Source organism: Mustela lutreola, chromosome 3 (genome assembly GCF_030435805.1).
Source record: "Mustela lutreola isolate mMusLut2 chromosome 3, mMusLut2.pri, whole genome shotgun sequence".
NCBI lineage: Eukaryota > Metazoa > Chordata > Mammalia > Carnivora > Mustelidae > Mustela > Mustela lutreola.
Window position 1 is genome coordinate 136,474,425 of NC_081292.1, and position 14,572 is coordinate 136,488,996.

Here is a 14,572-nt window from a genome sequence, read left to right on the forward strand (position 1 = left end):
AACAATGTCTCTGGGCAATGTCTACCATCAGTCAGACATCATGTTGGATTAAGTTCTCTTAATCATTTATCTCATGCAAAACAAAGGGTGAATTCCTCTAAAATTTTATGAACTATAATTCCTCTAGAAGTATTCAACAGTTTGAGAAACACAGTGGTTGCTTTTCCTAGGAAAGTCTGCCTTATTTGGGAGGTTTCTAAAATAAACCATGAGTCCATGCGGCCATGAGGTCCTTCACATGCTGGGAAGGGAGAGAAAAAAGTTCCTCTGATACAGGCTTCAAACTCCATGAAAGCATCTTGATGCCATAGACAGGAGTCATTGGGCAAATGTAGCACAGGAGCATCTCCCTACGTCTTTTTGCCAGAAAGTTTCATCAGGCTACTGTGACCTCCCAATCCATTCTTGACCTCAGACAATTTTAGTAAAGCCCTGTCTGGAGATAATTTTGGCTTCTCTAAAGACTTAGTAATTTAGGCACTAAGCACATGACATTCCCTTTTGATAAGTCAGGTATATTAAAAACTATTTCAAAAAAATGACAAAGCACTTGTCAGAATCCTGTTTTCCCTTCTTTAGTTTTCTTCCTTGCATGGTCATGCTTAATAAAATCGGGCTACAAATGGAAAAAAAGATAACAAAGCAAAAATGTAATTTCAGCTGCAAAGAAGACTTGGTCCTCAAGACTTTTTTTGAGAACCACGTCTTTACTTAGATTCTGAAATTCTCAGATTTTTCAATTCTGTTTCCAAAATGATGACCACTAATGAAGTATGTTACGTGTTTAGTCAAACTGTATTTTGTACCACGGAGTAAAAACCAAAACAAACAAACAAACAAACAAACAAAAATATTAACCTTTTTTTCAGGATTTAAACATAAGAAAGTCCATACATAAGCAAAATATTCAAGTATAAATGAATCACCACTTGGCTCTAAGTATTCTATTGCCACACATTCAAAAAGCCATCCGTTGCGTCCTAGTGAAAGATTCATCGTTTTGTGTAAAAGCTGGCGTATCACTGCTAAACCCAACAAACACTGTAGCTTAAAATCTATCACGATGTGACTTCTCTGCTGTTTTTTGCAGCAGCATTTCATTATTGCCCATAAACTTCAGTGTGCTACTCAGAAGGATTTATTTTTAAATGCAACATTCTGCCAGGATGCTGCTGTTGGAGCTCTTTGGGGGAAACCCTGAGGTGCCCCAAAGGACATTCAGAAACAGAACTGCCAATTGTGAAGATTTTATAGACTCAGAGTTCTAGATACACATTTTTCTCTTTGGCATCAGTAGATCCTGTGTTAGTCTCTTCCATCCACTTAGGAAATTCAGCAAGGAAGCAGCAGCATTAAAGGGAAATTTTATTTTCTCACAAATCATTTTGAGCAAAATCAAGCTGGCAGTGGGGAAAAAAACATCATATTCATCCTAAAAGTACTTGACAGCGTTTGAAGATGTTTTTCTTATTGGAAAATTTTGCCTGTATTTGCCAACAATAGTTTACTAAAATTATTATCATTGAACACATTTTAAAAGTTTCTGTTGGAGAAAACCACCAGAAATGTGCACACAAGTGTACAGTGGATGAATGTACACAAGCATAACAGACCTGTGTAACTGGCACCAAGATCAGGCAGAAAAATTTCCAGCACCCTCTCATGCCCTCTTTCAGTCACTTCCCGCATCCTTCCTCCAAGGAGAGCCTATCCTTGCAGTATACATTCGTTTTGCATGATTTCCTACTTTGTGTAAATTAGTATCATACAGCATGTTCACATGCTCCCGTATTTTAGTTCTTTTTCTTAGCATCATACTTGGAAGGTCTATTTGTTGTAGCATCTAATTATAAATCATTTGTTCTCATTGCTGTAATCCATAATGTGAATGTTTTATTGCATGAAGAACCAACATTATTTATTTCTACTGTTGATGGGTTAATTAGCTAATTTCTAGTTTGTGGCTGCTATAAATAGTATTGCTATAAGCATTCTAGTACATATCCTTTTTGTTGGCTAAATACCTAGAGGTGGAAGTTGCTGAATCATAGAGCATATATATGTTCAATTTTAGTAGATATGCTAAATGGGTTTTCAAGGTAATTGTAACAACTGATAGTGATTTGAAGGGGCACATGTACCCCAGTGTTTATAACAGCAATCTCTGTAATTCCCAGATTACGGAAAGTGTCCAGATGTCCATTGACAGATGAATGGATAAAGAAGGTGTGGTATATATATGTACATCCATATAGGTATTCCATATATAGATAGGTGTATCATCTAAATACACACACACACACACACACACACACACACACACGAATATTACTCAGCCATCAAAAAGAATGAAATCTTGCCATTTGCAAGCAAAATCAGTCAGTCAGAGAAAGACAAATACCATATGATTTCACTTATGTGGAATTTAAGAAAAAAAATGAACATAGGGGAAGGGAAGGAAAAATAAAATAAGAGGAAAACCATAAGAGGCTCTTAACTATAGGGAACAAACAGAGGGTCGCTAGAGGGGAGGTGAGTGAGGGGATGGGGTAACTGGGTGATGGGCAGTAAGGAGGCCACTTGAAGTAATGAACACTAGGTATTGTATGCAACTGATGCATCACTGAATTCTCCTTCTGAGACGAATAATACAATATCTGTTAATTAAATTGTATTTAAATAGCATTTTTTTAGGGACGTCTGGGTGGCACAGTGGGTTGGGCCTCTGCCTTCAGCTCAGGTCATTATCTTGGGGTCCTGGGATCAAGTCCCACATCGGGCTCTCTGCTTAGTGGGGAGCCTCCTTCCCCTCTCTGCCTGTCTCTCTGCCTACTTGGGATCTCTCTCTCTCTCTGTCAAATAAATAAATAAAAATCTTTAAAAAAATGATTTTTTTTTTTTAAACCCACACAATTGTTGTAACAGTAATTGTAACAACTGATACTTGCCAGAGGGGTGATTGGTGGGGGGGATAGGTTAAATAGGTGACAGGGATTAAAGAGTTTACTTGTTGTGATGAGTACTAGGTGATGTCTGAAAATGTTGAATCACCGCGTTGTAAACCTGAAACTAGTATTATACTGTATACTAACTAATTGGAATTTAAACAAAAACTAAAAACAAAACAAAACAAAAAACTGGGGGAAAAAAGTTCTAGTTGCTCCATATCTTTATTAACATTCTCAATCTTTACTCATAGGAGCCATTCTTATGGATATGCAGTGATAACTCATTGCAGTTTTAACTTGCATGTCCCTTTTTTTTTTTTTTAATTGCTAAACTGTATTACTAATGAAGCTAAGTACTGGCCATTTTAGTATATATTTTTGTGAAGTGGCTAATTTTCTCCCCATTTTTTTCCATCATGTTTTCATTTTCTTACTGATATTAAGGAGTTCTGTATTCTAGATTAAAGTTCTTTGTCAAAGTATATATTTTAATTTCCCACTCTGTGGATTGCCTTTTCATTCCTTTGATATGTTATATTCCCAAAGCTTTATTCTTTCTATATTGTCAGTTTTTTTAAGGTTAACATCTTTCTTTTAAAGATTTAATTATTTAAGACAGAGAGAAAGAGAGAATGGGGGAGGGACAGAAGAAGAAAGAAAATCTTCAGCAGACTCTACTGAATGCATTGCTGGTCGCTGGGCTCCATCTCACAACTCTGATATCGCGGCCAGAGCTGAAATCAAGAGCGAGATGTTTAACCAACTGAGCCCCCCAGGCGCCCTTATGATTAATATCTTTTGTTTCCTATTTAAAAAATCTTTGCTGGGCACCTGGGTGACTCAGTCAGTTGAGCATCTGACTATTGATTTTGGCTCAGGGCGTGATCTCATGGGTTGTGGGATTGAGCCCCACTTAGGGCTCCGGATTCGTCAGGGAATCAGCTTGGGATTCTGTCCCACTGCCCCCCACTCCCCCCACCCCCTGCTTGTGCACACTCTCTCTCTTTCTAATGAATAACTGAGTCTCAAAAAAAAAAAAAAGAAAAAGAAAGAAGAAATCTTTGCTTACTCCAAGGTCATTTAGATACTCTGCTTTTCTCTTTCTTGTTTTACCTTCTAAACCACATATGCTTAAGAGTATCTTGAATCCTTAAGGTTTTGAATTTTAATACATTCAATTTTTTCCGTGTTTTTTGCTTTTGCATTTCCCTCCACCATTCTCCCATATCTACCTCTCAAAATACCAACCATTCCCCAAGGCTTATCTTAAGAGATAGCTCATCTATGAAAACATTTATGAACCCAACTCCTAACCAGATGCAGTTTCTTTCTTGAAACTCTTTAGCATTTTGTTGATAATTTATGATCCCTTCCATATCCTGTCTTTTGCAAGTATTAACGAACTTAAGTATTTATGGCCTTCTGGGATATGGCATAGTGTGAGAGGAGTAGGAATGGTTCATAACTACAGTAATCAAAGCTTACTGAACACTTGCTAGGTGTCAGGTTTAGGATTAAGCATTTTGCATAGAAAAATCTCAGTTAGTATTCCTACCTGCCCTATGCTGTAGCTACTCTTATTTTCCCCAACTTATAAAAAAGAAGATAGAGGAATAAAGAAATAAAATCATTTGTCCAAGTGTTACAGGATTTCTTTCTCCTTCGGTGCCCATCGTTCTCGATGATCCCACTTCCAAGAATGAAGAGGTAGATCAGACAGAGTGGTGGGAAGCAAAGGAAGGTGTATTGAGCAATAGCAAAGTGATACCACAGAGCTCCTGAAGACGGAGGGGACCTGAGACGGTTGCCATCAGATTTTCTAAGTCTAGTGGATTCTATGGGCTCCTTTGCAGGCTCTTTTAATCTGATTAACCCTCTATGCGCCTGTCATCCAATCAGGTTTTTGTCATCTATCCATTATGTGGGAAAGGGTGGAGGGCTCCTTCCAGGGTGATGTCAAGTCCTCCTAAGGTTGGTTTCCTCTTATGGTGGGGGTCCCTTGTCCCTGCCTGCCTTTCTTCCTACTATCCTTCATCACAAATTTGCACAACAAGAAAATGGTAGACCTGAAAGTCATCATCTTACTCTTGAATTGGTACACTTCATGTGTGTAGAACAGTATTGCCTGAAGGACATGCCAAGCATTCTAATTGTTCCAGAAGCTCTATGGAAGAAAACAAACAAACAACAACAACAACAAAGTATTGTTTTGTGCTCAAGAAATGGAAAGTAGAAATTATATCTGTCTAGACATGTACAGTGCCTGTTAGTATATTATAAGCTCCAAGATGTCTTGCAAAAAAGAGCCACTTTAAACTTTGTTGAAGCCAGCATTTTCTAAATGTATTTGAGGACAGAATCTTTTTCACTTAACAACTTTACATATAACCTACTTTGTGAAATGATGGCTGGACTTTAGAGCTAGATAACCCAGGCCCTACCACATACTAGATGAACTCAATCTCCTTAAGGCTCACCTTTCTCATCTGTAAAATGGGGATAATAATACAAACCTCACAGAATTGTATTATAATTTAATAAAATAAGGGACACAAATTACTTAGTTATACCTCACATAGAGTAAAATCTCATTAAATAGTAACATTTCTTACCTTCTCTTAAAAGGTAAAATACATTTTGTCTGATTCAATTTATAATGAGTATATATGGGTATACATGTACAAATATGTATATATTATCTGTGGGTATACTTCTATATATGCATATGTAATGTGCTTAAAGGTAGTGCCAGGCACATAGTATGAACTATAGAAATGTTATCTCTATTATTATTATTATTATTATGTGGCCTTTTCAGAAACAAAATCCTTTATCAGTCACATCTCCAACTCACATAGCCCTGGTCTCATGACAAATTTGTTTTCCTCACATGTTAGACTGATGAAAGTAGGGAAATGATGAGTGAGGGGGAGAGGAGATGCTGGGTGGTGCTGGGTGGTGATGGTGGAGGTTAACAGGGAAAGTCACTCAGGGTAAGAGGCAACAAAGCTGGGACAGCAGTGAAAAGAGAAAACTGAGTTTGGTAGGACTTCTGAAGTGTCACTCCTTTTAATTTCTTCAATGACATCTCTGGGAATTCTATAATTGGCATTGCCTCCACCCGATAGATTTTTATATGTTAAGCTTTTTATTTCAGTACACACTAGGGCAGACATACATAATACTGGCATAAGGAAAAACCCTTTCTCTCGGATATAGCATAGATTTGATCTCATTCTATAAATGCTTCTCCATACAGTTTTTCTATGACTTTGGCGTTTCCTCCTTCTAACACGGAGGTGTTTTGTCTGCTCATGTTATGATACATAGAGAAGAGCCACTAGGAAACCTTAGAGCTATCAACTAAATCTTCAAGATTATATCTCTAAAGGTCAAAGACTAAGGCAATAATTTCACGTCTCACCAAGCCCTCAAATGAGGTTTTATTGTGATGGATTACAACATAATCCATTGACATAATAAAGCACCTATTATGTTACAGAGGCAGTTGGTTGAAGAATAGTTTTATGATCATAGTGGTGAGCTGTCTCTCTCATTAGTTTCATAGTTACAAATAAATACAATTTGGATTTTACAATGAAAATGAAATTTGGGGAGAGGGTTAACTGCATTCTTATGGGACAGTATATAAACACGTGCAATTTCTATGTGAGAGTGGTAACTGTTGGATCTTTGGGCTAGGCATGCCCACTTGTGTGTATTTCATTTTAGGTCAGTGAGTTTGATCTATATATACAGCAAATAGTATAAACATCTGGCTCAGTTAGCTGAGCATCCCACTCGTGATTTTGGCTCAGGTTATGATCTCAGGGTCCTGGGATCGAACCCCAAGTTCTGGCTCCACACTTAGCAGAAAGTCTGCTTGAGATTCTCTCTCTCCCTCTCTCCTCCCAACCCCTGCTTTCTCTCTGCTTTAAATAAATAAAATCTTAAAAATTATTAAAAATCTTGATTATCAAGTAAGGGACCTCTGTTATGACTTGATTCATTAGAATATATACAAGGTTGTATCCTTTGCTTTGAAATAGAACTACATATAGGAGATGTCTTACATAATGCTGCCGAATAGTTCATACAAAGACCAAGGCTGGTCCTGTCCCATGAGCATAGCAATGTAAAAGATACATTGTATCATGCTTTTATGCTCATTATATTTTCAACTCTTTTTTTTCTCTCAGCAAGTTTTAAAGATACTAAGCATTTTCTTGCAGGGTACAATGTATGCTGGACAAATTTCTGCTTGTACTTCCTACCAACCTAGGCATCCCAAGGTGAGGAGAAATGTTTCCCAGCAGCAGGAGTAGCAGCAAAATCTGAAATAAGGTGACAGAAGCATTAAAGCTTAACCTAATTTGGGGTGAGGTGGGGAGCACTTTATTGCCATTCATGTCTCATTTGCACAAACTTCCTTTGAAGCAGTGAGTCTGGGTGAAGTGACATGAAAAAGCAGGTTTTAAAAGTGAAACAGCAAGGTTGAGGTGAGGGAATTGATGAAAGCAGTTTATATTTATTCAGGAGATCTACCAGTACTTTAAAACAATCTGTGTTTAACATGGCAAATTGTCTGTCATTAAAATGCTAATGAATGGTAAACAGCTGCTAAGTTTTTATGCTAATGCATGGTGGCAGCTAAGTAGTTCTCAAGCCGCATCTTTATTAGCATAGATATTTGATTGGGTAAAGGGGATCATTGTGCATTCTGACCTTTGTTGATGGAGCAATCTGTTTGTCAAGTTTCATGTTGCAGTATGTTTGATTTGAGTTTGTTAGTACAAAATGAGTCTTGCCAGGCGCCCCAGTACCTTGTACTATGTGGGCTTAAAAAAGAATTTTGCTTTTGGTAGGGGGAGACCCATGATGGCAAAAGAATTTGTCCATCAGGCTGCTTTAAGTAGAATAATTTTGTATACTTTTTGGACTTTAGACTTCTGATGATTATAGTAATTGTGAGTTGTAAAAGGCCATCGGTTTAAAATAAGAATATATTTTTTCAATTTAGCTAAGATTTCACAGGAAAGCTTTTAAAATAAAGATTTTAATAAGTGCTTCTGCAACATCGAAATACTGACATAATGTAAAATCTTGGATCTCCAAGCCCTGAAGTTAACAATGAATGTAACATTACCTAATTAGAAGAAAAATGTGTAATTAAATACAGGGTGGTTATGTGAATGCCAGGCTGAGATCAGAGTATTTACTCTGGCATCAGAAAAAACCATTACTGTTTGATCTATACTTTCAGTTGATTCTATTTTTGCTGAGTCCTCCTCCATATTCCCTAATGGATGGATGGGGCTGACCTAAACACTTGCCATTACAGATAAATGTTTTAGATGCTTTTTTCTTTTTTTTCTGTTTTGAGGATCAATGTAAATGAGGCATGAGAGTCCATTAAACACTATTACTAATAATGTTCTGGAATGATTTGAAATATAATGCAGTTTATTAAGAAAATCCATTATCAAAAAATATATCATTGAAAGAAAAATCTTAATTATTCTTGAACACTGTGTGAGAACAGTGGAGGAAATTTTAATAGTTGGACCATTTTCCCATACTGTTTATTTCTCCTTGAAGCCAGTAGGAGATTTTCAGCGTATAATTATTTGTGTCCTATATAGACATGCTGGGAAAGATTCGAACCCTTGTACACTACTTGGTACTATAAGATGTTTTGGCCATTTTGTAAAACAGTCTGAAAATTCTCAAAAGGTTAAATTATATGATTACCATACAACCCAACAGTCCCCAATTCTACTCTTGGGTATATCCCTAAGGGAACTGAAACTGTATCTCCACACAAAAATTTATAGACAAATGTTCTTAACAGCATTATCCAAAATAACAACAGCATGGTAACAACCCAAATGCCCATCAACTGATGAATGAATAAGGAAAAGTGCTTACATCTACAATGGAATATTATTCAGACTTAAAAAGGAATGCAATTTTCATACACGCTATAACATGGATGAGCCTTGAAAGCTTTATGCCAAGTGAAAGAAGGCTGTCACGAAAGAACCCATATGGTTCGACTTCATTTATTTATTTATTTATTTATTTATTTATTTATTTATTTTTTTTAAGGATTTTATTTATTTATTTGCCAGAGAGAGCACAAGTAGGCAGAGTGGGAAGCAGAGGGAGAGGGAGAAGCAGACTCCTCACTGAGCAGGGAGGGGTTCAGTCCCAGGACCCTGGGGTCATGACCTGGGCAGAAGGCAGATATGTTTAACTGACTGAGCCGCCCAGAGGCCCCTCTTTGACTTTATTTAAATGAAATTTCCATAATAGGGGCACTTGGGTGACTCATTCGGTTGAGAGGCCAACTCTTGGTTTCAGCTCAGGTCATGATCTCATGGTAGTGAGATAGAGCCCTATGTCAGGCTCCACGCCTAGCCCAGAATCTGCTTCAGATTCCCTCTCTCCCTCTCCCTCCCCCCTCAGCCTCTGCCCCCTGCTCCTGCACAGACACATGCTTTCTCTCAAGTAAATAAATAAAATCTTTAAAAACAACTTTAAAAAAAAAAATGAAATGTCCATTATAGACAAACCCAGAAACAAAGTAGATTAGTGGTTGCCAGGAGCTGGGGATGTTGAGAGGAAATAGGGAATGACTGCTAATGGGCATGGAATTTCTTTTAGGGATTGTGAAAATGCTCTAAATTGATTGTGGTAATGTGCACAACTCTGTGGATATACTAAAAACCGTGGAATTGTACACTTTAAGTGGTAGAATTGTCTGGTATGTGAATTATATCTCAGTAAAGTTATTACATTTTTTAAAATGGGGGGCGGGGCACACCAGAGCCTGTCTCCCAGAGGGCCACCTGTACCAGCAGCTACTTACTTGCGGTAGACGGAGGCTTCAGAAGAAGAATGCTTGCTGCCAGGGAGGAGTGCTTTAACTCTCCCATACATGGGTTAGCCCAGATTCCTAAAGAGATGACAGCTAATATAATTGTTAAAAAGGGGTAATTGTTACCCTAATACAAATTTCATTAGAATTCAAGTTGGAGACAAATATTCAAGTTTCTGTCCTAACTTCTCCCTGTACCCTGCCCCACCTGGGCAGTAATCATTCCCTTTAGCAGTAATCACTCCCTCAAGCTACTCCAACTACCCAATGTCTAGACTACTTATTTCCCGCAAAGTAAGGGCAACTTTCAGTTTGGTTTTTTTTTTTTTTTAGAGATAAAATTGTTTGAGTCATAATTTTCTTGGGAGCAGGCAGTGACTGTGAGTCCAAGGTTTTTTCCCCCTTGTAAAAACCCTATAATTATCTCTGATTTGCACAAAACATGCCTACCAGCCATTCAATAACTCTGAATAGTAAAGAGCATCTGGCTGCAAGAGGCCCCTCCCCTGGGCTCTCCTACATTTTTGGCCAGTCAGAGACAATGGTTGAACCACAGGATGATCTCATTCAGCCCCACCTGCCAGCAGGATCCGTGTACTACGTACCCCTGCCGGGTCTGAGCAGCCCTTGGCCTTGCCATCGGGAAGTATTCTGCCTCACTGTCTTATATCATGAGCAAGAAGACCCTTTTTAACTGAATTTTCTCCTCCAGTGCCGTTGGCTCACTTTCAGCATAACTCCCTCGCTCTCAGGTCCTGTTTTTGCAGCTCAGCAGTCCTGATTTTTGCAGGGTAGGTTGGGGAGGGAGATGGATATGAGCAAAAGATTGAATTCCTTTTTGTTTTGTTCTTGGCAGGCAGTACTTGCCACACTACTCCACTTCCTGCTCTCGTGCGCACACCTACCCTGATGATGCAGCCTTCACTGGATATCAAACCATTTATGTCTTTTCCAGTGGACAGTAGTTCTGCTGTTGGGCTCTTTCCAAATTTTAACACAGTGAGTAAATGCACTTTTCTTTTATTTGTGTCCTCCCCGATTCCTTTCATTACAGTTGTGAATAGGTAGTAGACGTAGCCTGTTTCCAAAGTGTGTAATTTTAGACCTTATTTTGGTTACGCTGATCAGCTGTATTATGGAAGACAATCCTCCCATGGGAGTGGGTCCAAACAAAAGCCAGCATATTTACTTTACAAATATTTCCCCAAACGACTTTTCACTTTTGTCTTTGAGCAATTTTGTAGACTTCAGTGGCTTGAGAACCCATATTATATCTGGGGTGCTATTCAAATGCTCAATATAGAGATAGCAAGCCATGCTGATTTTTTTTTTCCCCTACTTCTGGGAAAAAAAAAAAAAAAAGAAACCATATGCTTTGACTACCTAGATACACTTTTATTTGGGATGTATTTTGGGTCTTATACAAACAGAATTTTTATTGGGAAGGTATTGTGGGTTATACAAATGTGAGTTTATTATTAAAAAAAACTCATTTTACATCTACGTATCAATTGTGCGATATTTTGGCATTCCCTTGAAAACGTGCAATAAGTATTAGTGCCTCACCTATAATTGCCAATGTTCTTCACTCAGGTCAGCTGAAAGACATTTTGGAGGCATGCCAGGTGGAGCTTGACACTTTTCACCAATAAAATTCAGCATAAATTCATCCCACAGCCCAATGCTAAGCTTGTAGGAAGAGAAACGGTTAAACAGCTCAGGTGATTGTATGAATTATTTCTTTAGTCAATAAATGCAATCAGTTGGGGCATGATGGTCTATAGGAGTGATACAGCATTATAGAAGCTGCCGTCATCAAGCAAAAGAATTGCATTATCCACACCACCAGACAGTGGGCATCTGAAGCACTGCCAAATGTTCCCTTTTGCAAACTTATCTTCTGTACGAAGTGAAACAGAAAGAGGATTTTTCCTCAAGGGCTGTAAATAGAATCTGCTGACAGAACTTCGGTCAGGGCTTAGTGTTGCAAGGTAATTAGGGGGTAGGGAGGGGGTCAGCCAACTTTTTAAGGAGCCCTGACTTTGACTTAATGAATAAACAGTTGAATGTCTTTGTCTTTTCTGGGTTTTTCAAAGACAAGTCAAACAGAAAAAAAAGAAAAAGAAAAAGAAAGAAAGAAAGGCATAAACAGGTGAGCAGCGTTTCTAGAGCAGCGAAGCAGCTCAGTGAGAGAAGTCATGCCCGCCTGGATCACATGAATCCATCAGGCGTGACCACCCAAAACTCAACGTGCCATTTCAGAGAACTTGAACTCAAGTGTGCCTGTTTTATCCTCTACCGAAATGTGGGTGATACATTCCAAACATAACTGAATTAAGCTACTCGTCTTCAAACACTTACTAGGTGTTTGTATTTTGATTAATGTGTATTTGGGAGACAGCATTTTTAGCCACAGCTGGGGTCTGGCCACTGTCAGGAAGCAGCACTGATGATGTGGGGAGACATGAATGGCTCCTACTGCAGTTCATTGTTCTTAACACAAATAATAATACATGGATACTTACTTCAAAGATTCGAATAAAACATTAACGTTCAAAGCAAAATGTGTGAGTCACCATTACCTGTCCCTGTGTACAAGTTTATTCCCTTCGTTAGAGGAAAGTACCCTATATCCATCCCTCTCTCCCCCTTCTAGAAGTATGTTATATGCATACTTAACAGGAACCTGATCACTGTTGTCTTTTTACAGCTGTGATGGGATGATCCGCACTATTCTCTAAGTTACTTTTTTCTTTTTTTTTTCTAAGTTACTTTTTTCAACTATCAAGATGCCTTGTGTGTGTGTATATATATAATATATATATTTTATATATATATATATGTTTTTAAAAGCTTTAAGAAAAGGAAAGAGTGTCTTCATAATTTTTTTTAGATAAAAATTCAGTATCATAATGGTTTGCTAATGTTGTATAGCTGGTAGATACACTCACTGGCCTTTTTGTTTGTTTATAGCAACTATATGAAATATTTGAGAAAACCCAAAGAATAATTCTAATAAAAATTAATTTTTTTTCTTCTTGGAAGAAAATAAAAGTGTAATTTTCACATGAAAATACTCTTGGTTAAATCATTGCAGGTAGGATCCTCTATCATCTGGTAAATAAATGAATTTTTAGGATCATTGGGTTACCTGTGATTTTGCACTGAGTTACCATTTGGATTACTCTAAACCTTTTCCTATAGACTTTTCTATCCCAGTGTCTAAATCGTCTAGTAGATTTCCTAGGACAACTTCATAAAAGTCATTGTCTACATTTTTCTAGAAAAACATTTTTATATCACTAATAATAATTATACTATAGATATGTGATGTTTTATATCCCTCAAAGAACACAAGTCTTAGAACATTTTAGTAGACCATGTCATTTCCACTGTCTAGAGGAGGAGAGAGAATTAGTAAAGAAAGAACTGACACTTGAATTAGAATCTCCTACCTTAAGGGGCACCTGGCTGACTCAGGCAGTTTGCATCTACTCTTGATCTTAGGTTTGTAAGTTTGAGCCCCCTCCCGTTGGGTAGAGATTACTTAAAAATAAAATCTTTTAAAAAAAATCTCCTAACTTTCAAACTCATGTTCTGGGTCATCCATGCCTTTGGTTCTTTTGGTCCATGTTACCTACCACATCACTCCATATGAACAAAGCTCAATGAGAAATCTTTCATGTTCTTCTCTGGAAGCATGGCAGGCAATTTTCAGCAGAATTGTTAAGTAGGAAGAGGAAAGAATTTTTTGAAAATGTAAAATGGACCTCTACAAACAGTATCTCTGAGGCAGAATATATTTTTAAAAGTTAAAATTTCTTGTTAGCAAATTTTAAAGGTATTCTCTATTCAAGAGTCCACTTATTCTTTGAAAAGTAAGGTGAATGCCATTATAATCACTTTACTTTTAACCAAGGATAACATTAGCAAATATAAGAAATAAGAAGTATTTTAATTCATCATTATTATCAGAAGACTAGAAACACTGTATTCCAATACCATATCGACAGTTTGGGAATTTTGAGGTTTTGTTTTAAGTGGATTTTTAAAATACCTATAAAGTAACAGTTTCCTTCTGTTTTTGCAGTGGAGTATGATAATGTTACATGAGAATTATAGCAAGACTGAAAAATGGGATTCTGTCATATTCCGAAAAAGAATACATGCTTGTTCTGTACTAAATTGTACACAATGAAGAGATAAGCTTCACATTCTTCATTCAGTGGCTGTCTTGCCTTCTACTCCACAACTGACAGAATCTCTCTCACTGATTATATGTGAACCATAAGCATATAATTCAAGACACAGTCCAAGCAGACATCCAAAGAGGGAAGTCTGGAGTTTAGGGAGGATGGAGTTTGGGTCACTGAGAATTTATGGTGGGCTCTAGGTCAAAGATGGAGAACGGTGATATGAACTCTGCCCTCCAGCAGTTTTATCTTACCAAGGGGCTGTTTTGAGACAATTATAGGTAAAAGACTCTGCAAACCAAAACCTAAGTTTTTAAAGATCTCAACTTTTCTATCTACAGCCCAATAGGGCTTCTTCACCTGACTACCCACTAAGGCTCCCTCACTCCCACCATGGCCTCCCACCTTCAACTCTTTGTTGTTCGGAGCCCAACTTAGGTATCACCTCCCACACATAAAGTTTTCTGTGACCTTCAAGTCTGAATCAAGCGCCAGGCCTCTGTATTTCCAAAGTACTCCCAGATTACCTCTGTGATGGCAGTTGTCACACC

At 37.7% G+C, this 14,572-nt stretch overlaps 1 protein-coding gene across 20 annotated transcripts in view; it reads left to right on the forward strand.

The window, feature by feature from the left end:
* Positions 1 to 14,572, forward strand: part of ZNF385B (zinc finger protein 385B) — a 408,372-nt gene that overhangs the window by 307,919 nt on the left and 85,881 nt on the right. For 18 of the 20 annotated variants that reach the window (XM_059166875.1, XM_059166877.1, XM_059166878.1 and 15 more), the window contains one exon: positions 10,685 to 10,827. The exons of 1 other annotated variant lie outside the window; for it this stretch is intronic. In XM_059166875.1, coding sequence (XP_059022858.1) covers positions 10,685 to 10,827 — 143 coding nt within the window. Of the gene's footprint in view, positions 1 to 10,448; positions 10,581 to 10,684; positions 10,828 to 14,572 lie in introns of those variants that run through there. One more of the 20 variants, XM_059166892.1, reaches the window with a different exon arrangement.